Source organism: Pleurodeles waltl, chromosome 4_1, assembly GCF_031143425.1.
Source record: "Pleurodeles waltl isolate 20211129_DDA chromosome 4_1, aPleWal1.hap1.20221129, whole genome shotgun sequence".
NCBI lineage: Eukaryota > Metazoa > Chordata > Amphibia > Caudata > Salamandridae > Pleurodeles > Pleurodeles waltl.
Genome location: NC_090442.1, coordinates 433292879 through 433319997, shown reverse-complemented (window position 1 = coordinate 433319997; position 27119 = coordinate 433292879). Strand labels below are relative to the sequence as shown.

The following is a 27119-nucleotide window of genomic DNA, read 5'->3' as shown; positions in this document are numbered from 1 at the left end:
AAAAATGGGGGAGGGGGGCAGAGCATGAAGACTGAAAAACAGTGACAAAATAGAATGCAAGAACAAAATAAAACCTGAAAGAGTAAAATAAAGAAGCAGGGAGTGTGTAACGGCAAATGAAAGATACATTAGGTGGAACTAGGACAATGCAGCCTTGGTGTTCGGCATCCCTGGCACTTGGTAGGGCCGATTATCTATTTCTGAGCAAAACTTTGGTGCTGTTACTTACTCTTTTTCAAATTAAGCACTGTTCTGTTCTAATAATGTAAAATATAAAAGTCCTTCATGAACACTCATTTCAGTTTCTATGATGCATTTTGGAAATGCAAAGACCCCATTTCTAACATTGGTGATCAGTGGTGGGATAGGACTTGTATTTGTACAGTGACATACAATAGCTATGTGTACACTACTTACCCACAGTTGAAGGGCATTATGAGTTGCTTTTTTTCTGCTTCTCTTTTGTCTCCATTTGGTCATATTTTTTTCAAATTTGAATCCTACCTCTCCTTCATAAACTTGGAACTTTGTGTTGTGCCTGTGATACCGTAGTGCAGCTTGGAAATGGGTTCCAGCTTCACAGAAGACTATGACGAGTCAGATATAGTCCCCATTGAATCCCTCACCAAGGCTGAGCTGAGGGTGCTCTGCAGAGAGAGGGGCCTGGCTGTGTCAAAGAGATCCACTAAGCAGGAACTGTAGGATGCCTTCAAAGCCTTTTTTTGGAAGCCCGCTGGGAAGAGGAACAGTCAGAAAATGACCAAAGGGGTGATGGCCCTGAGAAGGATGATAGAGGAGGAGGAGAAAAATGACTTAGCAGTGGCTCCAGAGGAGAAAAGGGAACCCACAGAGAGTTAGTCCCCTACTGGATCATATGCGGGAAGCAGTGTCTCCTCCTGTGCCCTGTCCCCTGAGGACCTTACAGACAGACAGAGTGAGAGGGACCTGAGGCTGCAGCTAGCTCAGCTGGCTGCAGAGGAGAGAAGAGCTGAGGCTGACAGAGCCCTAGCAGAGGAAGAAGAGCTGAGGCTGAGAGGGCCTTAGCAGAAAGAAAAATGGCTCATGAACTGAGTTTAAAGGAATTGGACTTAAAGGTATACCAAGTAGAGTCTAGTGGTGGCAGCAAAACTACAATGTCCAGTGCTGAGAAAGAGATCAACCTACCCAGGGCATGGAAGTCCAGAGGGAGAGGCAAGGTGCAGAAGGAGTCACCCTTGTCCCCTGTTTAGCCTCAGGGTACAGACTCTGGGCTGAGTGACCAGTATCAGGGTACCACACCTGAACTGGTGGGAGCTAGAATGGAGAAGGGGTGCAAGACCCCGTGGGCTACTGCCCCCCATTCTGATTTGCCTCAGGAGCTCCTTGGGAGCCCCTTAACGCACCCCCCCAGTTGGAGGAGGAGCTCATCCAAAGGCTCCACTCAGGGTCTCCACTTAGCAGTGGATGGTCTGGGGCCTGGTTCCTGACACTGACAGCTGTCAGTGGCCTCTTTTTGTTACTGTCCTTGTGGACAGAGTTTTTCTTAGGTTGGGCACAGAAGTCAGACCCAAGGAATGTAACGGGCCCCATCACTTTGTTGGCCCTGGTGGTACTGTCTACCTACTGGGAGCTTCACAGATTGGGTCCTCAGATGAGGAGAAGAGCTCCCCATGGGTCAGTTCAGTGGCCCCAGAGAGTATAGACAGAGGAGCCTCACTGAGTTCAGAACGGCAGAAAACTGGCAAGTGCCCCTGCAGTAGTGGGCCACTGTCCATGTTCTATCGCCTTAAGCAGGGAAGTCCATGAGAGTGTTGATTAGCCTACCCTGGCTTTAGGCTGGAAGGGGGATATGTTGGAAATGGCCTTTCTGCAGAGTCACCCCCAAAATTTTTGCCTTCCTCCTTCTCTTTTTCTGACCTCATTTTTGCTGGCTTTAGGACTCTGCGTACTTTACCACTTCTAATCAGTGCTAAAGTGCATATGCTCTCTCCTTAAAACATGATGACATTGGCTCATACCCAATTGGCTTATTTAATTTACTTGTAAGTCCCTAGTCAAGTGCACTACATGTGCCAAGGGCCTGTAAATTAAATGCTATTAGTGGGCTGCAGCACTGGTTGTGCCACCCACATAAGTAGCCCCTAACCATGTCTCAGGCCTGCCTCTGCAGTGCCTGTGTGTGCCGTTCAACTGCCACTTCGACCTGGCATTTAAAAGTAGTTGCCAAGCCTTAAACTCCTCTTTTTCTACATATAAGTCACACTAAGGTAGCCCATAGGACAGGGTGCAATGTAGGTAAAAGGCAGGACATGAACATGTGTGTCCTATATGTCCTGGTAGTGTTAAACCCCTACATTCGTTTTTACACTGCTGTGAGGCTTATTCGTTTCATAGGATAGCATTAGGGCTACCCTCATATACTGTTTGAGTGGTAGATCCTGATCTGAAAGGAGTAGCCAGGTCATATTTAGTATGGCCAGAATAGTGATACAAAATCCTGCTTAGGGGGGAAGTTGGATTTTATATTACTATTTTAGAAATACTACTTTTAGAAAGTGAGCATTTTTCTACACCTAAATCCTTCTATGCCTTCCAATCCACGTCTGGCTAGGTTCAGTTGACAGCTCCCTTGTGCAGTCACTCAGACAACCCCAAACACAGGATGCTCAGTCACACTTACACACATCTGCATATTGAATGGGTCTTCCTGGGCTGGGAGGGTGGAGGGCCTGACACGTGTCAAAGGACAGTAGCCTGCCCTCACACAAAGGACTGCAACACCCCCTACTGGGACCCTGGCAGACAGGAAGGAACTGAAAGGGGACCTTGTGCACTACTAAGCCACTCTTTGAAGTCTCCCCCACTTCAAAGGCACATTTGGGTATTTAAGCAGGGTCTCTGACCCTACCAACTCAGACACTTCTGAGGTAGACACTGTGCCTTACAGACACTTCCTAGAGAAGAAACCCTGAACCAGAACCTGCAACCTGCCAAGAAGAACTGCCTGGCTGCCCAAAGCACTCACTTGACTGCTTTCTGAGAAGGACTGCTGCCTTGCTGTTGCCCTGCTGCCTTGCTGTTCTCTGGCTGTGTGATGAAGTGCTCTCCAAGGGCTTGGGTAGAGCTTGCCTCTGGTTCCCTGAAGTCTCAGGACCAAAAAAACTTCATTTCCGCAAGAAGAACTCCCTGTGTGCCGAAAATTGATGCACAGCCTGCCAAAAACAACGCACATCCAGCATCGCGGTGAGCAAATCACTGCACGCCGAACAGGAACGACACAGCCCAACTTCGCATGGAAATTCGGCTTACGGCCCACTGGATCGACGCAAAGCCAAGCCGAAACGACGCTGCCCGACTTCCTGAGAGGAATCGATGTAGCGCCTGCTGTGCGGTAGAAATTTCCACGTAAACCCCCACTTGATCGACACAGCCCATGTGACTTCATCCTGTCAGCGCCGCATTTCAACACATCATCCTCAGTGCATCCGAAAACCCTGCAAACCCAAAGAGGATTCCAGTCTGCGTGCCGGAAATTGACGCAAATCCTGCCCTGCATGAACACTCGACAACGCATCGCTTGTGTGCACTGGAAAAACTGACACACACCTCCCCATTTTCCACACATCTCCTCCTCTGTGGCCCCTTGCTGAGAATTTGAACGCAAACCAGGTACTTTGTGCCTGAAAGAGACATTTGTTGCTTTTAAAAGACTAAAGGCACTTTATTTCATTTTTACAGTGATATTTCAACATATACTTATTGCATCTTAATCGTTTTGACCTGCATCTAATCAGATAAATATTATATATTTTTCTAAACACTGTGTGGTGTATTTTTGTGGTGTTCTTCTGTGTTATTGCATGATTTATTGCACAAATACTTTTCACATTGTCTTCTAAGTTAAGCCTGACTGCTCAGTGTGGGCATAGGATAATTTGAATTGTGCGTGACTTAACCTGACTACAGTGAGGGTCCTTGCTTGGACAGGGGGTAACCTGACTGCCAACCAAAGACCCCATTTTTAACAATGCATTAATAACAGTTACAACCATTTCAGATTGGTTTGCACAATAGTTCGCTTAATGAGCCATGCCACTGCCAGTGGCAGAGGTAAAATATTTGTTTTAGAATGCTCCAATAATAAGTTAATAAATTGTCTTGATTGTAAATTGTTATTGAACATCGTAGTAGTCTGACATAGCCAAGTAGAGTACAACTCTAGCTGTAACACTGTACGTTGCAGCTGATATCTTAGTTTTTTTGTTATAATTATTGAAAGAATTACATTGGTTGTTTTTGTCTTGAGGTTCTTTACACGAACACAAACCTTAACCATACACTATTTCACCTTTAATATATTTCAGAAAGAGCTGCAGGTTCCACATGCTCAATGTACACATTGGTAGCAGATCTGCAACAAAATGTTGCATAAGCCTGACTTTCGCAGAGTGAACATTCAGTTAATGACTTACTATTTATAAGACATCCCGGACCGACTTTTGTGGATATTGTTCTTCGGCTAATGGGAGATGATCCAGCAGAGTTGTGCATACTACAGAATGACTAACTCAGTAACAAGAAACGCCACCTGTCTATTTATGCCTTCATCATGCTAAGCCTTACACATTTGAGGGTCTGTGACTCCCCAGTGGACATTCTATCAAAGTACACATCTGTATTTATCTGTTGGCTTACACACAGAGTCTCAGTTTGTAACTACACTATCTCTGTGCCAGATGGGAGATGGTAGAATAATTCTTACCAGAAAATGATCCTGCAGTTACCTCTTTATCTCCCTTCCTCATCTGTTCTTTAAATAGAAAGATGCAGAGATACAGACAAGCTAAAACACGGCCTCTTTTAGATATGGACAAGAACAAAAACAGAAAAACTCAGAATGCCGAAATCTTGTATTTGTTGATGCCGAAGGTACATAATTCATGCATGGAAAGTCGTCTGTAACCCATTACTAACAGGATATCATTAAAGCTTCCCCCCATCCAGTCTGTGGGACACAAAGGTTCAAAAAGATGTCCATGTAGAATCTCTACAAATATCCTCCACCCAACCTTCTCTAACCAGGTGACCACCACATTCAGCCTTCGTCCTTCTAGTGTAACCTTTTTGAGTAAGGTACTGCCTATCAGTTAATTATATTCTAAAATTATAAACTAATCCACCATTTTAGCTAATCAGGCTTAAGAACAGCAAAGCAGTGCCCTATCCTGCTAAAAAATTATCATACATCCTGTAAGAGGTAGCTTCCAGACAACTGTGAAAGCCTTACACATATCTGAAAAATCTAACTTAGCTGCTTTAATTGCAGGATGGCAAGGTTGGAAAATAGGCAAAACAATCTCACAGTCAATGTGAAAACATACGGAAACCATTAGAAAAATCTTGGTGTGGGTGGGGGTTGCTTCAAAATCACATGACAAATAAGAAATCTAAAAACGAGGGGACCTGGAAACTGGGTACCAGCATTTACTGACACTCCCACTAAGCCTCAAATGACACATCCTGTTATACTACCAAAAAGAACATTCCAGGGATGGGCCCTATTCCTAACAACATGTCATTCCTAAGAGAAACCAGTAAGGCAATTGGAAATAGAAGTAAATGTTTCAACTCCTCCCAACACCCCATTCCTCTTAAATCGCTCTCCAGGCCATAATGGCAGTCTTTTCAATCTTCAGTGTAGCTGCTGACAAATGCACTGAAATGAAGGACAAAACATTTATTATATTTCCCAAGAAGCAACGGCCATTCATTGCTGCATGTTGCGTAAGGAATCCCAAAGGTGACTACATACTTTCCTGTTGGAAGGGCAGTGATAAAGCTATAATGCCTCAGGAACAGTAGCAGGAAGATTCAGGCAAACTAACCAACCCTCTTAATTACAATGCCAATAGGCGGAACCTCAGCAAGGATGTTGCAAATTAAGAGAAAATGGCAAAGCAGAGTTAATGAAGACCACAGACCAAGCCATTGCCATCATACTCACAGCTAGCTACCAGAGAATGAAAGAGAAAGGTAGAACAGCATAGAGCTCGCATGTTGGAAAGGAAAAGAAAAAACAATCATGGTTGGTTAGTTCGAACAGAAAACTTGAAGTAGGCTTCTCCTGCTAGAGAAACTGGAGTACAACTGACTACAGGTCCAAGAAAGATTTACCATGGGTGGTACAATTCCCTTACAGTTAACCTGCTTTTATGATCATGTTGCCTGCTTCCGTACAACTGCAACACTTTTTCCAGTCTCTTAAAATCACATTGGTCAGAAGAACAAATAACGGTTTATTCAAGTTGCTAGATATCAGCATTTCCTCATTTGCCCAAAAGACCTGCATCAACATCAGCACCCAGTCTGGCCCTCTAACAGTGCCATCAAGTGTTTGTAGATGTCCCCTCTCTGTGGCTAGCAAGCAACCACCTGTGAAGGTTTTATGAAATTTGCTGTGCCATAGAAATTATTTGAAGATGCTTTTTTCAGCAACAGAAGAATGTACTTTTTCAGTGATCCTGAGGAAAGGTGTATATTTGTGGACTAAGGGAAAAATTAATATCTTTGAGGCCTAATACCAGTGGAACTTAATCCAATCTTGTGCAGGAACTACGGGCCACATGTAGGAAGCCTTTTGCATGTCGCAAACTGCGAAAAACGCAATTTGCTGCATGCAAAAGGCCGAACGCGATGCTCATCCCCAAATTGCGAGTCGGAGAAGTGTTTACATTTTGCAACTCATTTTCCTTTAAGGAAAACGGGCTGCAAAATGTAAAAAAAACTGCTTTATTGACAAAGCAGTCACAGACATGGAGGTCTGCTGACTACAGCAGGCCACCATCCCTGTGAGTGCAGGGAGTCGCTATGGGGTCGCAAACTGCGACCCACCTCATGAATATTGATGAGGTGGGTCTTTGCGACCCCATAGCGAGTCGCAGAAGGTGTCTGAGACACCTTTCTGCCTCCTATTTTGCGAGTTGCAAATTGCGAGTCGGTCAGACTCGCAATTTGCAAGTCGCAAAATGTTAGTTTACTACATCTGGCCCTAAGTGACTCATGACTACTTGCTGCAGACAGTGCCATAGGAGACCTGCTTTCATCATGTGTAAGCATACCACTTCCAAATTAACCTAGAATCCTATCCTAATTAATTGCCTATGTCAATAGGATTTGAACTTAGCTTTGGTGACATTAATCACAATGCTTAAGCATCCCAAGATGTACTAAACTTCTTAGTCCTGCTCTAATATTGACACCTCAGATGCAATACATTTGCCTGGAACACTCTGGAGTCCATGCCTGGGTGCATCTCTCTTTTCTTTGCTCTAGGGTCATGTAGTCAGTAGGACACCTAAACCTACAGAGTGGAACACCTTTTATTGTTTCTGTGACACATAACATCTTAGACTAATATATCTGAAAATAAAGTTTTTAAATGACTCTGAGAGCAGCAAACACATCCAATCATGAGAACAGACATTGTTAAGAACTTTGATTGGTCTTTGCCTTAGGTTGCCAATCAAAGTGTATACTGCTACCCAATGTAATCCTCTGCAATTGTTTATGCCCACTTTGGACTCAATGTAAGAGGGCTAGTGATGCTTATTTTTTTGGATCCTAAGTTAAAGACAACCAGAGCTATACATCTTGAACCTTGAAAGCTTCAAAGAACTATCATATATATTTTATACTTCTGAAGGATTCTTACAAAAAACTTCCAGCAAAGCAAATGGGATGGGACATAGCATTATTCGGCCCCACTCCACCTTTCAATCCAGACACCAAATGGAATGCCTCCTGGTTCTACAACCAATTTGGCACTTGATGAAATTACTGTGATCTTAAAAACGTCATAGTGTGAGTCAAGCAGGTTATTATGTGTTGTAGTTGTGCGACCTCGCCCTACAATGAAAGTATGGTTCCTTATCAGGTCCAGACAGGTTTGTTTGTAAAGCCTTAGCACAGTTGTGGAAATCTGTGACTCAGAACAGTCATGCTTTTTCAGAGGAATACGTGTAAAACATGGAGAAGTACCAAAACAGTTGAGTAAGGAGAAAATGCAACACAATAAAAATCCAATACCAGCTTATGAAAATAGGTAACATTTTTATCTTTAAAGAGACACCTCAATGACAAAATAGATTAGAATCACACAACTTTTCACTCTCAGTTCCCAAACTCTTTGACCTCAGGGTCAATGTCCCATGGAGTCCTGATGAAGTTCAGCACAAAACCAGTTGCCACTGGTCTCTGGTTACAACAAAAACAGTGGTTCCCTTTAACATGCAGTATGTTCTCTGCTGGGGGACCAAACCACACTCCAACATCTCTTCTGAGTCCAGCAGACTCTGATGCAATTTTTGAGTGTTGGGACTTGGTCTCCTAAGCAGCACCTGAGAACACAGCAAAAGTCAGGCTTCTTGGTGCTGGGTTCTCAAAGGAGCAGGCATTTCCGCTTTTATGGCCCTATGGCTTTAACAGAGAGTCAGCCAACTGAGTCTTTGAGTCGCCTTCTCTGTCTGGGGCTTGGGGATGACTTTTCTTTGAACAGGCTCAATTCATTTTTGCTAACCGAAGATGCAGCCAGTGCAAGTCAGCCTTTGTTTCAGCCTCTCTTTGTTGGATCCAGGGAACAGCAGGGCAGTTACATTAAATTTGACTTGAGCAACAAGTCATGTTTAATGTATTGATTAGTTTGATATCTAGAAGTACCATATTTGGAAGTCCCATTCAGAAGTTAGCACTGCTGAGTTGTCAGCGTGTAACTCAATAGTCGCCAAAGGGGTTACTAGACTTTCCACTGTAAAAACTACATTAGAGGGTTTTTACTTTGAGGACATGTAAAGTTGATAAAAACACATGCCCATCTTTTTAATATAACGCACCCTGCCTTTTGGGCTTAGTAGGCCTGACTTTGGGGCAATGTATAAATTTCATTATTACATTAAAATGTTTCACACACATTAATATGATTAAGGTACACAGTAAATGAAATGGCAAATATAAATGCATAATCAGGCAATGGTGATGTGTAAAAGGTGGAGTCTAAAGTGTGCTACTCCATTGGTAGACTGACTCTGCACCCCGGATCTTCTTGGACAGTCTGGTTTTTAGTGGTCTGTCCCAAGGTCCTGACACTTTTGACATTTTCAAAACCATGTCCTCGTTTTTGGAAGACAATTAGTGGCCCTGCATAGCAGCCCTGAAATGTTAAAGATACTTTCATTTCCACTGGCAAAAAGTAATTATTCTTGCCCCAGGCAGGTCATTTTGAGCCTCAGTTCATGCTTCCAGGCAATGGGAGAAGTTAATTCGGGGGGACAGAGGACGTCATATCATTTTGTCTTAGATAATGTTTTGTAAATAAACAGCTTAAAAGAACAAGAACATTCAGCTCTCACAAGGAGTCTGTGCTAGACACAATTATGGAGTGTACATCAGATCCACAATCTTTTACTTATCAAATTGCCAAATGTACTCTCTCAGTGAAAGTAACTTAAAGCTATATGTAGAGTACCAAATACTTAAAGCCTGATTACGATCTTGGTGGATAGGATACTCTGTCACAAATGTGAAGGATATTCTGTCTGCAATATGACAAGTACCATAGGATAAAATGGAACTTGTAATAAGGTGGACGGTATATCTGTCATGTTTGTGACAGAGTATCCCATTAGCCAAGATGATAATCAGGCTTTTACACTCTAAAAATGGTTTTGAACTGCATCTTCATACACAACAGCTTTCACAGTGTTTAAAAGTCACTGGTATTCAGTTTGTGTGTGTGTGTGTGTGCGTGAGCACATTTCTTTGACGTCCTCTCACCCTTTAGTCATACTTCTATGTCTTGACTATCCCGGTTTTTGCTTTTCCAAATCTGGTCTCCCTATCCATTGGCCACTTGGAAATGCTTGGATGAGCGCCCTCTTTTTCCCCTTTTTACTGATAAAGTCTCCCGCTGGACATCCTGTATTTCCAAGCATAAATCAGCAGAATATTGTGATAGAATCAAAGACATTTTAAGCAGTCTACAAAGTATTTTTTTTTATTTCAGCCTGCCGAGATGTTGCCCACCTTCCAATCACTATTTGAGATCAGTTTAATAACTTGTTTCTGCAAACATATATGTAGCGCCTAATTACGAACTTGGCGGAGGGGATTACTCCGTCCCAAAGTTGAGGGATATCCCATCTGCAGTTTTACAAGTTCCATAGGATATACTGGAACTTGTAATACGGCGGGTGGGATATCCGTCACATTTGGGACAGAGTAATCCCCTCTGCCAAACTCATAATGAGGCCTATATTTTTTAGTCAAGAAATGTGATAACAACGATAAGTATTTTATTGTAATTGTACAGTTTGGGGTGCAGTTTGTGCTCCTATGGAAGGACACACACTTATTTTTTATAGAGTATGATTTACTCTATGAAAAACTATGCATCTGGTGAATTGTAATATTTGTATTTCTTCTGATATAGAATCCTAAATCCCAGGAACCGGTCACCTTGGATTTTCTTGATGCTGAATTGGAAAATGAATTTAAAGTTGAGGTGAGCCGTATTGCTGTTTACTGTCTTTAAATGTCGAAAACCGTAAGCCCTATTTGCTGTTTCAGGATACTGCGGGTTCATGGCGTTGATAAAAGAAATATCACAGTGTTTCGTCAATTGTGCTTTTACAATAGCAGGATTTGCTAATGTACATCTCACTGCGACGTGGCCACTTTAGGACAATGAGCAGGTAATCTTGAATAGAAGGGCTGATTCACCAATCCCTACTAGAAAATGTCAGCAGTCTCTTTTTATAGGTTTAGTTTATGCCATGAGTTATGTTTCTGACTCACGGGGCTTCACAAAGAACTCCAGATGTAGTCCCGACCACGTATGCAGCGTTAGATTTCCAAGAATAACTTAAGAGCCACCAGTATTTCTGCCATTGTACTTAATTTTGCCAGTATAAAATTAGCTTCTTGCCAAGTCTGCTGAAATATTATGGTTGTTTGGATAGCTTTTATGTTCACACTTTTTATGTATATATTGCAATTGTTCAATGGAGTAGATTACATTATATAAATGAGCGGGAAACCATCTTGGTAATAGTTTTGAAAACTCAACAAAGTACTGACTTTGTGGATGTTTACAATGGCGACCCCTAATCCTTTCTCAGGGAAAATCATTCTTTTTCTCCTAACCCTGAATTTACAACAGGTGAAAAGCTGGGATAGTGGCATAAGCAGACTTGCAATTCTAAAATTCCTTGTATTCAGATTACGTGAATAGAGGCTGTAATGTTAAATAAGGAATGCTTTTTGGGCCATCTAAGTTGTAAGCATACAAAGATATTCGGAGAACACACATTGCAGTATCAAGTGAAAGCTTTATGCTCTCGAGGGTGTCTTTAGATTTTTAACACTCCTTTATTTTCCATAAATTAGGTGAGATGGTAATCCAGAAAACATGTTCCCCGTGCAAATTACATAGGACCAAACCTGGTTCTGTTTTATATTTGGGGATCACTATATGTTTAGTATAAAAAGAATAAAAGTTCTAGTGTATGTTTTATGGCAGATTATTCTACTTGAATTCAGTAGCCTTGAACATAACTCATAACTCATAACTCATAACATCCATAACTTAATTTTGCCTTTGTTTGGTACACTCCAATGATTTTAGAAAGGGTGCATATGCTTTTAGGGCCTGATGCTTTATCGAAGACTTTTAGTTCTACATTAAGTTCCCTACAAGTTCCATTAGCATAGTCGATCCTATGTAGGATAATAGCATAAACTAATGATATTTTATGTGCGATGCTAAAGAATGCAACAATAATCAGTTAGGGGCTTCAAAGCTTCAATGTTAACTCAAATTGTAATTTGTGCATTTCTGGAAACCGCTGGAAGAATTCTCTCTACATTCAACATCTAGGTCTTGTTTCCATGTACACACAGCACATTGGAGTGCATTCTTGCCTCGGTGTGCTCTAGGCTGTAGTTAGTTGCTGATTTGCTATCAATCAATCAATATTTCTGTAGTGTGGCTAATCACCCGTAGGGTCTCGAGGTACTGATTGCGGGTGTGATGCTTAATCAAAAAGTCAGGTCTTGAGGTCCTTCCTTAACTGCTTCAGTGATGCGGTCTGATGCAGTTGCAAGGATTGGCAAACTTATATCTCTTAATCCAGACAACTGACTGCATATTATAAACAAGAAGCTGATAGCCAAGGGAAGGAATGAGACTGTGCCAGATGCACGTCATAAAATAATAATTGAAGTAGTTGAGGAAGGAAAACTCCCCCTAGGACCTCAGAAGTGGCCACATTGGACGAAGATAACAAAATGGCAATCTTTTTTGTGGCCTGTTGGTAGTGAAAAATCCTATCCATCACATTTGTGTTGGAAACCTCGAGCTCTCTCCACAAGGATTATATACCCAATGGTAGCACTTCGAAACTAGCCACTTATATTGATATTCAATTGGCCAGAAGCATAAGTATAGTGAAAGCATGAAGTTGAGGGGAAAGAAATCCTTTTCACAGACATGAAAACGTTTCATAGAGTAATATATATTGTTATTAATTTGATGGAAATTGAGCACAAATATACATTGAAGTTAGGTTTGTTGAAAGGTTGCATTAGACAAATATAATGTTTTCAACATTTTATGTCTTTTACCAAACTAGTAATTCAAATTATGTAGTTCCCAATTTTATACATTACTTAGTACAGTTTAGCAAACGTGTGATCTTATTTTGTAAAGCATGCTATCAGTTGCAAGGGTATTGTGGCACTGAGCAGGGGTGTGTGCCTAGCCCTTCTTAGGTTGAGTTGGTTATTTGAAAATTTGTGTCATCATTTTTTTTGCGGAATTCAGGAAGGGAGGAGGAGACTGTGATGTAGAGTGGGATGTTGTTGAACTTTGCAGGAGCAATGTAAGGGAACACCTGCCCTCCTGATCTGGTTCTATATATGCCAGGGATATGCGCTAATAAGATTCCTGCAGAGTGGTCTAGGTGGTTGGTGGAGGGAGATGCAACTGTTTAGGTGGATGGGGCCTAAGGTGTTTGGTGGCTTGAATTTGTGTGTGAGGAGTTAGAAATGATCACATTTTAATATTGGGAGTCAGAGGAGCTCCCTGAGGTGTGTCGATATGTGAGTTCTGTGTAGGAGGTTGAGAGAGGGTTGAGCTGCTACGGTTCTGAATGGTTTGTAGTCTTTTGGTGAGTTTTCTGCTGATTACAATATAGAGGGTGTTCTCATAGCCCAACTTGTGGTGATGAGAAGATGAGTGCATTTGTTTCTAGTGTTGCTTGGGAGTAATTTGAAGATCTTCCTCTGCATCTTCAGGGTGTGGAAACAGGATGCAATGATGACAATGACTTGTGCTGTCATATCCAGTTTGCTGTGTATGATGTTTGCATGGTTCCTAGCGTGAGTGCTTGGTGTGGGTCTGAGTTCCACCAGCCATCAGTTGGAGTCCCATTGTGAGGTGTTCTTGCAGAAGATCACTATTCTGTCTTGTTGGTGTTAAGCTTGAGGCAGCTTGTCGGATAATGTATGTGCTGAAGAGGGTGGGGCTGAGTGTTGAGTCCTGAGGCACTCTGCAGATAGGTTTGAGGGCTTCCGGGAACTAATGTGCTAGGTTGATAGCTTGTGTTCTATGCATTCCAAATAAACAGATCCAGTGGAGATGTCAATCTTGTGCAGGCTCCTGATGAAGATGAGGCATGAGATGGTGTCAAATGATGCAGCGTGGTCCGGGGAAATGATGGCTGCTGTGTTTCCTCTGTCAAGGATCATATGGATTTCATCTTTGGTGGTGATGAGCACTGTTTCTATAGTGTGACTGATCCTGAATCTAGACTGCATGGCGTCAAGTTGCTGGTAGTTGCTGAGGTGGTCAGTGAGACACCAGTTTATTATTTTCTCTAAGACTTTGGCCAGGTATTTTTTTAGGGGGATTTGTCTATTTGGAAAGAGTGGCTGGGTCAGCGTATTGTTTTTTCAGCAGGGTTGTGATGTTGTACAGAAATGTGCCTGAGTTGATGGAGGTGTTGAGGATGTGGGTTAGTTGTTTGCTGATCAGTAGGAGTCATTTGGTGAAGGTGTGTTAGGGGCAAGGGTCAGATGGGTCCCTCAGTTGATGGTCTTCATAGTTGCAGCAATTCTGACAGTTGTGATAATGGACCGCAAGGTTGAGATTACATTTTTTTGCTGTGATGGGGATTTATGTTGTGATGGGGTCTGGCTGTGGGACAGAACTGCCTTAGATAGAGGTGATTTCGTTACAGAAGCATTCTTGGAGCTTGTTAGAAATGTCTTGTGAAGGGGTGCTGTTACTGGAGGCATTAGGAGAGTGTGATGTTGCTGGCAAAATTGGTAAACACAGGGAGAAGTTGTCTCTGATGGATATCTTGAATGTTAGGTTTTCCATTGAGCTGGTGGGGTGATTGTGTAGATGGTGCAGTTGGTCTTGTCTGGGGATCTTGTAGCTGGTGGGGATGTCTGTAGTGATGTCTGGTGCCAAGGCTGGGTTTTGCCATGTTTCCCTGAGGAAGAACAGGACTGGAGCATGATCTCTGTGGTATGTTTAGTGAGGCTGTGGCTTTTGAGGAAAATGCATTAGAGTGTGGCATGTTGCATGGGTTGTGGTTGGTCTGTGTGAGCAGGTGGCTGGTTTTTGTGAGTGTGAGAAAGTGGGTTGCTGTTGGTGCTGGAGTGGTGGATGTAGGGTGTGGAGAGTGCATGAGCATTTGCAGGAGGTGCATGTGAACCTTTCCTTAGTGTTGTGTGGTGTGGCACCAGTGCTGGAAGTGGTGGACAGGGTTCAGAGCACAGAGGAGGGGAGCAAAGTAGGTGTAGCTGCAGAGAGGACCAGGGTTTCTGGTTCTGAGCACAGCCAGGTGCAGGTAGGGCAGACTGGATTAAATGAAGCAAGGAATTATAATTGCTTCCTGTGTCCTACACACTCTTAGGATGCTTATTTTGAGTGTAACCTTGTAACCTAAACATTGTCTGCAAGTGCAAATATATATTTATGTGTGTGTGTATTCTTTTCTTTACAGTGGTGAATCCAACATTAATTAATTTTTTTTTCATTTTTTTCAAATTTAGATCCGCAATAAAATGATTGATGGATTAAGTGGGGAGCTATCCTTTAAAACACTTATCAAGTCTCAAGATGAGGTGAGTTTGTCACAATACCTTATCTAGTTTTGAAGAGCCCCTTCTTACTTTAGAAAAGGGGAATTGAATAATCATTCAGTAATAGTGATTGCAGTGTCTTAACAAACTCAGATAAAGTTACAAAAGTTACTCATTTGTTTTCCTTTCTTCTTTACTTCTTTCTTCCCCATTCCTTTAATCTTTATTTCTTCTTATGTTAGCCAATCGTCTCTTCAAATTCTTCACTCTGTTTTTCTTATCACCTTTCTTTCCTCTCTTCCTTTGTTTCTTCATCATATTCTTTTTCGTTCTGCTTTCTTTTTTTAATTTCTTTTCTCCTTCATTCTTTCACCCTTTCATTATTTTTCTCTCTATTTAATTTACTGTAGTTAGAGAAAGTTGTCCTCATCTGCTTCTCATGGGACAGGCATTTGTTTTAGTGTTTCTGTCTTAAACTTTCATTGCCATGCATTTCAAAAATCAACTTCCTTGAATCATACATAACAGTATTTTAGTCTTGATTTAGTCCAGTTCTATCATGAAACGTTACCCCCAGTTGTCTTTGAACAAATGAAAAATGCAGTACACTGCATTTATTGAAGATATGTTTGAGGCAGGTATCATATAAATGGTAAAACTGAGCTATTTTTTCCAATTCAGTACAGGTGAACAAAGTTAGTGAAAGTTTAAAATACCTTTTAAATATCCATCAAACATACTTCTTATTTTCATAGGTGCGATGCGTTCACAGGGCATGTAGCATATGTATTAGCAATAGCATGGAGAAATCAGGAGATACATTCCCAAATGATACTCCTGCTTTGCTTCGTGTTAGACTTTTCATCCTTGGCGTGGTCTCCTTAACTTTTTGCCTCTGTTTCCCAGGTTGTTGATGTGTGCTGGACTCTGATTTTGCTGTTTTTGTTACTCTGGGCACTTTACCACTGCTAACCAGTGCTAGAGTGCAAGTGCTCTTTTACAAAATGTGTATGCAATTGGCTTATCCATGATTTGCGTACTTGATTTATTAGTAAGTCCCTAATACAGTGCACTAGAGGTGCCCAGGGCCTGTAATCCAAATGCTACTAGTGGGCCTGCAGCACTGGCTGTGCCACACACATACGTAGCTCTGTAATCATGTCTCAGACCTGCCACTGCAGTGTCTGTATGTGCAGTTTTAAACTGTAAATTCGACTTGGCAAGTCTACCCCCTTGACAGGCCTAAACCTTCCCCTTTCTTACATGTAAGGCACCCCTAGGTAGCCCCAAGAGCAGGGTGCAGTGTATGGTTAAGGTAGGACATATAGTAATGTGTTTTATATGTCCTGACAGTGAAATATTGCTAACATCGTTTTTCACTGTGGCAAGGCCTGTCCTTCTCATAGGTTAACATGGGAGCTACCTTTACATATGATTAAAGTGTAGATTCCCTTTGGAAGCGGATGGACATGTGGAGTTTGGGGTCTCTGAGCTCACAATTTAAAAATACATCTTTTAGTAAAGTTGATTTTAAGATTGTGTGTTTGAAAATGCCACCTTTAGAAAGAGAGCATTTTCTTGCTTATACCATTTCTGACTCTGCCTGTTTGTGGTTCCCTGTTTGGGTCAGTTGGACAGATGGGCTGGTTGCACCTCACACTAGACAGTGACACAAACGGAGCTGGGCTGTAGTCTGCATTTCCTGATGAGCCATCTGTGCTTAGAGGGAGGGGAGAGCTATGCCTGCCCTCAGACAATGCAGTCTCCAACCCTCTGGTGAGTGTCTGGGGTCTGGCCTGGGCAAGGCAGGATTTCACATTCAAGAGAGACTTTGCTTTAAAGTAGGCCTACTTCAAAGGAGAAATTGGGTATAAGAAGGGCACCCAAAACCACAGACTTTAGAACACTTCTGGAAACCAAGAGGAACCTCAGTGTGGAGAAGAGCTGAAGAGCTGAGAAAGAATAGCTGCCCTGCCTGTGACTGTGCTTTGTGGAGCTATCCTGCAGTTGCTGCTTCTGCCAGAGGAAGAGGGCGAATACTGGACTTTGTGTGCCTTCCATCTTGTGAAGGCCTCCAATGGCTTTATTTAGAGCTTGCCTCTTGTTGTTTGAAGTCTCAGGGACAGCAAAAACTTCACTCTGCCAGCTCCTGGAGTCTCTGGAGAGACTCCTACTCTACCAAGTGGTGCCCATCCAGTTCCTGGGACCCTGAAAGGAGAAGCTGGCAGCCTAAGAGGATGAAATCCGCGAATAGAATGCTGTGCGTGGAAAAGATCGATACAACTCTGATCTGCGACTGAAAAATCAATGCGCCGCCGGCTTAGCAGCTGAAAATCTACGATCACCTGCAACGCGACTGAAGAATCGACGCATGGAGCTGGAGAAATGACACGTAGCATCGCTGATGGAGGCTGGGAGATCGCAACCCGTGCTGCGTGGTTTTCGGATCATCGTGTGGCTGGATTTCCGATGCAAGTACCACTGGGCTTGTAAAAACAACACAACGCCTGCCCGGACCCGAGTGTGCTGACTGGATCGATGCATCGCTGTCCTGCAGATTGAAGAAACGACGCGTACCGACCTGACGAAAGGAGAAACAACGCAAGGTCTCGCTCGTGAGTGAAACTGACACATCGCAAGCCCTTACTGATGCTCACCCGTGCAGTGTTATTTTGGACGCACCCAAGGTACATTTTCATGCTAACAGTGTTAGTGTGTGTTTAACATTACATGAAGACTCTTTCTGCTTTTTAATTGATAACTTGACTTGTGCATTGTGGATTTTTGTCATTTTGGTCTTGTTTTGTTTAGATAAATATTCTGTATTTTTCTAAACCTGTGTTGTCATTTTGTAGTGTTTTCATTAAGTTACTGTGTGTTTTGGTACTAACATTTTACACCTGGCACTCTGAAGTTAAGCCTACTACTCGTGCCAAGCTACTAAGGGGGTAAGCAGGGGTTAGCTGAGGGTGATTCTCTTTTACCCTAGAGTGAGGGTCCTTGCTTGGACAGGGGTTAACCTGACTGCCAGCCAGAGACCCCATTTCTAACACTACTTCTTTGTTACTAATAGTCACATCAAACTCTACGGAGGCATAAAAAAATTATTTCCTGCATGTGATTTAGATAATTATTGCTATCTATAAATTTGAGATGAAAATTTCTATTAATTATTGAATAATATCAGTCAACAGAATAGAGTTCTCATTTGAAATCAACAGGAAGTACGGGACATATTTAAGTACTTTCATCAGTACTAATCAATGCCTAAAGACCTGTCAGAAAAGCAAATCTGGATCAATATAAGTAACTTTTAATTAAAGTATCTAAGCTAAAATACCATAGGATATTATTCCATTTGCTCCTGCTATACCTAGAATAAAATAACAAAGTGATTTTTTAATTCATATTTCAATTTATGTAAGTTCTATGAGGAATAAAAAATGTACTCTGATGAATATTTTGTTATCCGGTGATTATATTTGGTTTTCTTCATTGATTTTTAAATAAGTAGAGTTTTAAACATAGTTTCAACACTTTTAATGAATGCTAGGAAAGGCAGTATTGTTAGTAAACGTTTGGAAGTGTTAAATAAGATTCTTCATGTCGTTTAGTATTGCTTTGATTTCACAAAAATATAATTATTATGTAATCACTGCATTATTACGCCTAAGCATGATTAGTGTATGAACGCAAGTTGGAAGAGGTGAGAATTAGAATTAGTCTGCTGTTTGAAGCATCTTAACATGTTATGTCTTTGCTTTGCATAAATTTTTAAAATTGAAACAATGTGGCAAGATTTTAATTTTCCGGAAATTGGTGTGGACTTCACAGGAAAATTCAAACACAGAAATAAGATTAAGGGTTTTCCCTCTCTTTATTTGAGTAGAAGTATAATAATGCATCACTCTAAGAGGCTTTTTTCAAGTAAGCGTATTTCTCTTTAACGTAGTTCATACAGCCTGTCCACAGGACACGAGTTGCTGTTAGTAGATGTAGTAGTTTTAGCCCGTGTTAGACCGACGATCTCTTGCCATGGTTTCCCCTGACTTTTTTTTCTTTCTGACCTCCTGTTTTGACTGTGTGATGAACTTCATTGTTGCTGGCTTTATGACACTGCACACGTTACCTCTCCTATCCAGTGCTTAAGTGCATGTGGTCTGTGTTTACAACATGGTAACACTGGCTTCTCCATGACTGGCTTATTTGATTTACTAGTGTCTGAAGCAGACCCAGCCCCCCACTGGTAGGCAGCCACCAGAGATGGCGAGTGTAGCACTTGGGGAAGAGGTGGCCCTTGCTAGTGATGAGGAGACAGCTGAGATTACCCTGGTGTCCATGGGTGACAGTGAAATGGTACAGAGAACCCTCATGCCTGATAATACTAATAAATATAGGCAGTCAGTTATAACCGTCAGGTGTCATCTGGTGTTTTCAGAGCAGATAGACCCTAATGTGGTATACAACGTTGTTGCTGTAGACAACCGGAAGAGCCAATGTAAGGTGTCTCAGGTTCCATTTGAATTGTGGGGGGGGTTCTCAGGTTCCTTGAGGGTAGCTGTGAGTCCATCCATGCCTGTGCATTGTCTGGTGGGCAGTGACCTGGAGCATCCTGCCTCAAACAAGGTAGAGTTCAAGTCACATTTCGAGATGTTCTGGTTGACTGAATGTGTGTGCCTGACCACACGGTCCATGGCAGCACACAAGGGTGGTCAGAAGAACCTGGAGCCTGACAAAGTGGCCAAGGTGTCTGCCAAGAAGTGGAAGGGCAAGGAGCATGCGAAACCCACTCGTGAAATTACCATTGACGAGTTGGATATTGACCTTGAGGGGGACACCCTGGAACCTTCAGGGGAAGATGTGGCTGAACTGGAGAACCTGCTTGAGCTGGCCAATTGGCAGCAGGAAGGAAATCCCTCCAGGGAGGAGTTCTGCGCAGCGCAAAGGGTGTGCCTTACTCTTGTGGGCCTTCGGCAGGAGGCCAAGGCCCAGGCAGCTGGTGACGCCTCTGACAAGCACCTGATTTCTCGGGGAAATGAACTTCTGTTTAACAAGCCTAAGATTCCTGCACCTGGGGCAGCTCGTGTGCTGGTGGTACCCCAGCACTTCTGACTCATGATATGCCTCTGGCAGGTCATTTGGGGCAGGACAAGACCTTTGGTATGCTTGTCACCCATTTGGCTTCAAATAAGGAAGGCCTCAGATGCATTCTACAACCTTGTTTGGTGTGAGTAGCCCCTTTGAGTGGGTGGGCATTGACATTGTGTCCCACAACAGCCATGGACAGCATGTTCATCCTGGTCTTGGTGGACCATGCCACCTCGTACCCGGAGACCATTCCTCTGAGAACAGTGATTGCGCCCACCGTGGCCAGGGCACAGGTCTTTACCTGAGTGGGTTTCTCCACAGAGGTGGTTTCCGCCTGTGGTACCAACTTCATGCCCTTATATATGAAGGCCATGTGAAAAGCCTGTGAGGAAACTTACAAGTTCTCCACACCTACCACCTCCAAACCAATGGGTTGGTTGAGAGATTCATCCGTACCCTGAAAGGCATGATAATGGGTCTACCGACTCCATGATGCGCAAGTTGGATGTCCTTCTACCATGTCTCCTATTTGCCTACAAGGAGATACCGCAGAAGGGGATTGGGTTCAGCCCTTTTGAGCTTCTGTGTGGGCACCCTGTAAAGAAGACCTCTGTTTGGTGAAGGAGAGCTGGGAGCAAGCTCCCAGGAAGTCACCTAAAGATGTAGTGTCGCAACAGACAGTCCGCTTTTGAAAACGTGCAGAGGAGAATTTGAAAGGTAGCTGAGAGGACTTGAAACGTTGGTACAAACCAGAATACCACTCAGGTTGAGTTTTAGTCTGGTCAAAAGGTGTGGGTAATGGCGCCCTTGGTGCTCTGTGCTCTGTAAGACCACTAGTCTGACCCCTTTGAGGTGAAGGAGCGTAAAAGTGATGTCACCTACGCGGGGGACATGAAAACTCATAGGAACCCTATGAGGGTCCTGCACATGAACCGCCTCAAACCACACTTTAAGAGATCTGATTTTGACATGCTTTTTGTCATGGATGATGAGGTGGAACAGGAATGTGAAACTCTCCCTGATCCTCTATCTTCCAAAGAGCAGGATGGGTCAGTAGAGGGGGTGAACCTTTCCCCTACTCTGAGCCTCGACCAGCAGAGACACTGGTGCCAGTTGCTGGGATAGTTTGCATCTCTGTTCTTAGTCACCCCAGGGGTCACCCATTTTGTGCACCTATGACATAGACATTGGGGATAGCCTGCCTCTCAAGCACAAAACGTACAGTTTGTGTGACTGAATGAGACCTAGCACCAAGTAGGAGGTTGCTAAGATGCTTGAGGTTATTGAGCACTCCAGCAATCCTTGGTTCAGTCCAGTGATTCTGGTCCCCAAGGCTGCCCCATCCGGGGTCACACCCGAACTCTGGTTCTGTGTAGATTACCTGGGGCTTAATGCGGTCACTACGACTGACACACACCCCATACCCAGAGCTCGTGAGCTAATTGATCAGCTTGGAGCTATCAAGTTCCTCAGCACATTTGATTTAACATCTGGGGACTAGCAGATTGCCTTGACCGAAGGGGCAAAAGAGAGGTCAATGGAAGGTCACTACCAGTTCTAGGTCATACCTTTTGGGTTGAAGAATGCCCATGCCAACTTCCAGATGTTGGTCCACCAGGTCCTGGCTGGGTTGGAGAACTTCAGTTCCACCTACTTTAATGACATTGCAGTCTTCAGCTCCAGTTTGAAGAACCATTTGTACCACCTCCAGGAAGTTCTGAGGCCCCTGCAGATATCAGGCCCCACTATCAAGGCCAGTAAGTGTCAGGTAGGGAAGTGCTCTGTGGTCGACTTGGACACTAAGTAGAGGGTGGCAAAGTGCAGCCCTTGTATTCCAAGATTGACACCATTCTGGCTTGGGAACCCCCCCAAGACCCAGACTGAAGTGAGAGCCTTTTTGGACCTCATTGGCTATTGAAGGAACCATTGTTGGCCCCTTGACAGAGCTGACTTCCAAGAAGCAGTGGTTTCAGATGATCTGGACAAAGGCGTGCCAGACCGCTTTCGACATCCTAAAGAAGGCAATGTGCACAGCACCCATGGTCAAGGCCCCTGACTTCTCTCAAGAATTTGTGGTGCAGACTGATGCCTCAGAGCATGGTGTGGGGGTCATGTTTTCACAGCTAAGTGAAGACGCCCTAGATCAACCTGTAGCCTTCATTAGAAGGAGGCTGTGTCCCAGGGATTAGAGGTGGAGCGCAATAAAAAGGGAAGCTTTTGCTCTGGTATGGGCACTGAAAAAGCTAAGACCCTACTTTTTTGGGACTCATTTCTGGGTTCAGGCACACTACAGGCCCCTCAGATGGCTGATGCAGATGAAGGGTGAGAATCCTAAACTGTTGAGGTTGTCCATCTCCATATAGGGAATGGACTTTTTGGTGAAGTGCCATACTGGGGGGGGGGGGGGCATGCCAACACTGATGGCCTTTCCGGGTTTTTCCATCTTAATGAAGAGAACTTCCAAGGGGTTAGATAGCCCTCCCCACTTTCAGCTGGGAGGGACACGTGTTAGACCCAACATCCCTTGGTGTGGTTTCACCTGACTTTCTCCTTTCTATCCTCCTCTTTTGTGCTGAACTTAGTTGTTGCTGCCTTTATGACTCTGCACACTTCACCACTGCTATCAAGTGCTAAAGCACACAGGCTCTGTGTCTAAAACGTGGTAACATTGGATTCTCCATGATTGGCATATTTGATTTACTAGTAAGTCCCTAGTAAAGTGCACTATGTGTGCCCAAAGCCTGTAAGTCAGATTCCACTAGTAGCCCTGCAGCACTGGTTATGCAGATTGTGGAACCAGTTTGACATGGTTATATTTCAATTTTAGATTTTTTTCGAGTCTAGACACATCTATTTTGCAAGGCGATGACTCTCACAGAAAGAAGTGATGATGCTGGCCCCAAGCAGGAGGTTCATGTTAAAAAATATGGGTGCAATGAAGTGTGAAGGCTCTGATCTGAGTTGTCATCAGTCTTCCTGCAATACGAATTAGGGACAGACAAAGGAGCATGCCCTAGCTAGAAACTTCCTCACCTTGAACAACTAAAACTTCAGTCTCACCCTGCTCCTCTGCCTCCCATCAAGTGGCAGTGTTTAGGGAAATCTAATATTGAATCCCTTGCTAATAAGTAGGGTTGCCATGTGGCAGTTTTATTTTACTGGAATAATGAGTATTTTAATATCCTGGACTGACAACAATTAGGAAAATCCTCTAAATCTGGTATATTCCTCCTTATCAGTACATGCCATACACAGTAAATATGTGAAGAATGCAATTTAAAATGTGTTCCAGACCCCCCTTAATGATACCTGGCTGAAACAAAGACAGAAAGGTTATGGTAGAAATTAATACAGACAGTTCTGTTTAAGTTTTATGTCCAGGCCTCTGCAGAATCTAAAGTGTGAACAAATGGCTGGTATTTCTCTCTGGGACATATAAAAAACATATTAATGGGTCCTTATAGAAATTCTAAGGGAAGCCCTTCTTCTGTCCCCCCTAGTTCAGTGTCTTGGTCTCCACCCTCTGACTTCAGAAATGCAGTTAATACTCTTCAGTTGTGTGGCAAAGCTGTTCCCACTCTATGTCATGTGCCATGCCAAACTAGACAACATTTTAAATGGATTCCACTGGATTCCTTGTAAACATACTCACATTGCTCTCAGTCTCACCATCAAGTATGATCTACCCATACACACTCAATCCATGCACTCAGAACCCAAATGGAACGTCAGTGCAACTGTTTGGATGTTACATTAAAGCTGAACTTTTTATGCATGTGATTAGAAGGTTGCACTCCCTCCTAGAACAGATAATTGGTCTCCTCAGAAGTGTTTATCTTTACAAATCAGTATGCTACCATCAATTGATTCTCTGAACGTAGGATATGGACAGTAGTTCCATTTCATCAAAAGAGTGTACCGCTCAGGTCACAGTACAGGTTCTGGACGTGGCTTTACTATGGACAGGCTAAAGCCCATATGCTAGATTAGCATAAGAGCTGGGCCATTAAAATGTCAGGATGCCAGTTTCACAAGCTCACATGCAATATTCTCACTCAGCGAGATTATGCCTGCAAGGGACATTCCGGTCTCAACAGGTCATAGTTGAATTAAAATCATCCTTAAAAGGGTTCAGTTTTTAGCAGATCGCTGAACATGGTGCTACAGTGATGATGGCAATGGTTTTGTGATTTAGTGGCACAGTGTATTTTTCACCAACTTTGCTTAGTGTGGCGAGCTCATATGGTATGGATGTGGCATGGGTTGGGTGGGATTGTTATCAATAGAGGGGGAATGTGATGAAATAGCAAGGTCTTAGTGCCACATGGTGTCAGAATGATAGGGAGAAGGAACATGAACAGGAATTGACATTTTTCACATAATAGCTGGTATTTTGCAATGAACATGATTTTAATAGTGTGGAGCTATGTCTTTGGGCGCAGTGCGATAAGGAAGGAGACGAATATACAGTCATACCTTATGAAGACAGGACAGAATGAGCTTAAGGCATTGGCCTTTGATGTGAATTAGTCCCTTGAGAGGGAGGAAGAAGGGGTGTTTAGAGTTGAGGCAGCTTTACTTGTCACCCAATGAGGTGTCCAGGAGTTACAATGGAGGTTGATATAGCCCAAGAGAATAGGGAGTTAGACAACAGGTGGAGAATTGCCCTGAAAGTGCTCGGAGGGGCATACAAGATTAGAGCAATAAAGAGCTTGAGCATGAGTGTTTCAGCATTTGAAATGGGGAGGTATCTCAATATGTGGTTAGTAAGGATTCATGATAGCCTCATTACATCAATGCCACTTCCTGGGCTTAAGGACTTGTTTAGGATATGTGGCAGCTTAGTGGGATTTGGAAAACAGATGTTCTTGTTTTTTATTTTTTTTATTTCTGGCTTAATACAATTTAAAAGCAATCGTAAAATGGTTGTTCCTGTTTTTAAATAGTCATAAAACTGCTTTAGGCTAGTGAGATACTTTTGTGAATGTAGTCCTAGTTTCTTGTTGTAAAACAGTAATGCAATAGACAGCATTAATAAGGCAAACTTCAGATGTGTGAAAGTGGTTACCAATTATAGATAAGCTGGAAGACAACCAACAGGAGGAAATCAAATATACGTCATTAAGCTAAAGGCTTCTTTCAAAATGTTGCAATTGGTATTTGTAAATTCAATACATTTCCAGTGGATTTTACAAATAAAATATGGACTGCTTGGGTTAAATTGTTCTAAATGTTGTGGCAGATATATTAATGCCATTGCACTGTTTCTCAATATTTGAAATTTGAAATGGTTATGTTTAACAGTTATAAGACATGCTATTTGAATTAAGCGCCAAACCTTTAAATTAACATACACAAAACATTAATTTTGGTAACACTCAACATTTTCAAATCAAAGTGAATATAGAACTTACTGCACATTTGTTAGGTTCAATGTTTGCTCATCAGTAAGTTACTTATTGGAGATATATATGATCTTTGTCTGATTGTATAGATTTCACATGTATTTGTTGTTTACAAAAGTTTGCATAAGTTCAGATTGTTATGTTATGTTATTTGCTTATTATATATTGTATGAATGTTTTAGCTTGTCAATTAGTTTCAATTATTTATGCAACTTATGCACAAAATGCAAGGCAATTAACTGTTTGCCATTGTAAACCAGACGTACTAGTGTTCATTATTAGATCTAGCTTGAGAGCGCAACTGTCTGCAAGACCTATTCATACCAATCATTTAAAATATGCACAGAGTGGATTTTGGGTCCACCAAGAGGAGTATGTCTCTCTAACTTAATACAATTGGTTGTTTGGTGTACTAATCCACCTCCTATGAGGTACAGCACTACATTACATAGGTGGCTACTTCACATCTTAAAGGTTTCCTGAATTGCTGTACTTTCTATTATTTTTTTCTTACAGTTGAACTGCATACATAATTATAGCCAGGACTCAGATTGCAAGTCAGCCCCATTGGATTTAGACATTATCAGTATACTATGAAATACGTCAGGTTGCACCAATACATTGTTAGTGATATTTTTGTAAATGTTTCTTTATATATATACTGTATATATCAAACTCAGACGATTCAATCTTGTTTTCTTTATATTTATGATAACATTTGGCACAAAAACCTTTGTGTTCAGTCTGTAAGGTTTACAAACAGTAAATAGATCTTCACGCGAGGGCCACTATCCTTCACTACTACCACAGTCTAGTAGTAGGCATCATTATATTGAGTTGTCTCTGGTATAAAAATTATGTTCCACACTCACACAATATGAAATCCTGCATTTTGTTCTGTGGTAGCGGTAGTAAGTAGTATTCAGTGTGGCGGAACAGTCACTTCTTAACTCACTGCAGCCAAGTTCAATATTGGACCTGATCAACATCACATTCTTGTTCCATGCATATCAGGGCCCAAATCAACACCCACTTTTATCTATACAAGATGGGCTTTATTTCCTGTTCCTCTGGAAATGCGGTTTACTGGACCAGTCATAATTAAGGCTATTCGCAATAGAAAAAGATTTCACATTCCCAAGGACAAATGTGTAACACAAATCCTACTTTTGATCATTCGACCCCAAAACATAGAGAACGTAGATATTTTAAAAAGTAGTGTATGTTCAGTGTTTTTTCAGTGCACGCGATGTTCTCTTTACTTTCTGTTCTGAAGCAATTATGACTTGAAGAGAGTGCTTGTATCTGATAGATAGCGCATTGTCAAAAGTATTTCGATAAAGAGAATGAAAACAGATGCAGAGTCAATCATTAACTTATTTTAAAACATTGCTTTTCAGAGATACATCGACAAAGGGATGCGGACATATACATGGACTCCTGTGAATGGAACCGATTATGGGTAGATAGACACAATATTACAACTCATCATTAGTCAATTAT

At 42.4% G+C, this 27119-nt stretch overlaps 1 protein-coding gene across 12 annotated transcripts in view; it reads left to right on the top strand.

Moving 5' to 3' along the window:
* CACNA2D1 (calcium voltage-gated channel auxiliary subunit alpha2delta 1) overlaps positions 1 to 27119 on the top strand; it is a 1459114-nt gene that overhangs the window by 1281788 nt on the left and 150207 nt on the right. For all 12 annotated transcript variants that reach the window (XM_069228696.1, XM_069228697.1, XM_069228694.1 and 9 more), the window contains 3 exons: positions 10463 to 10534; positions 15094 to 15165; positions 27017 to 27078. In XM_069228696.1, the coding sequence (XP_069084797.1) occupies positions 10463 to 10534; positions 15094 to 15165; positions 27017 to 27078 (206 nt within the window). The remainder of the gene's footprint in view (positions 1 to 10462; positions 10535 to 15093; positions 15166 to 27016; positions 27079 to 27119) is intronic.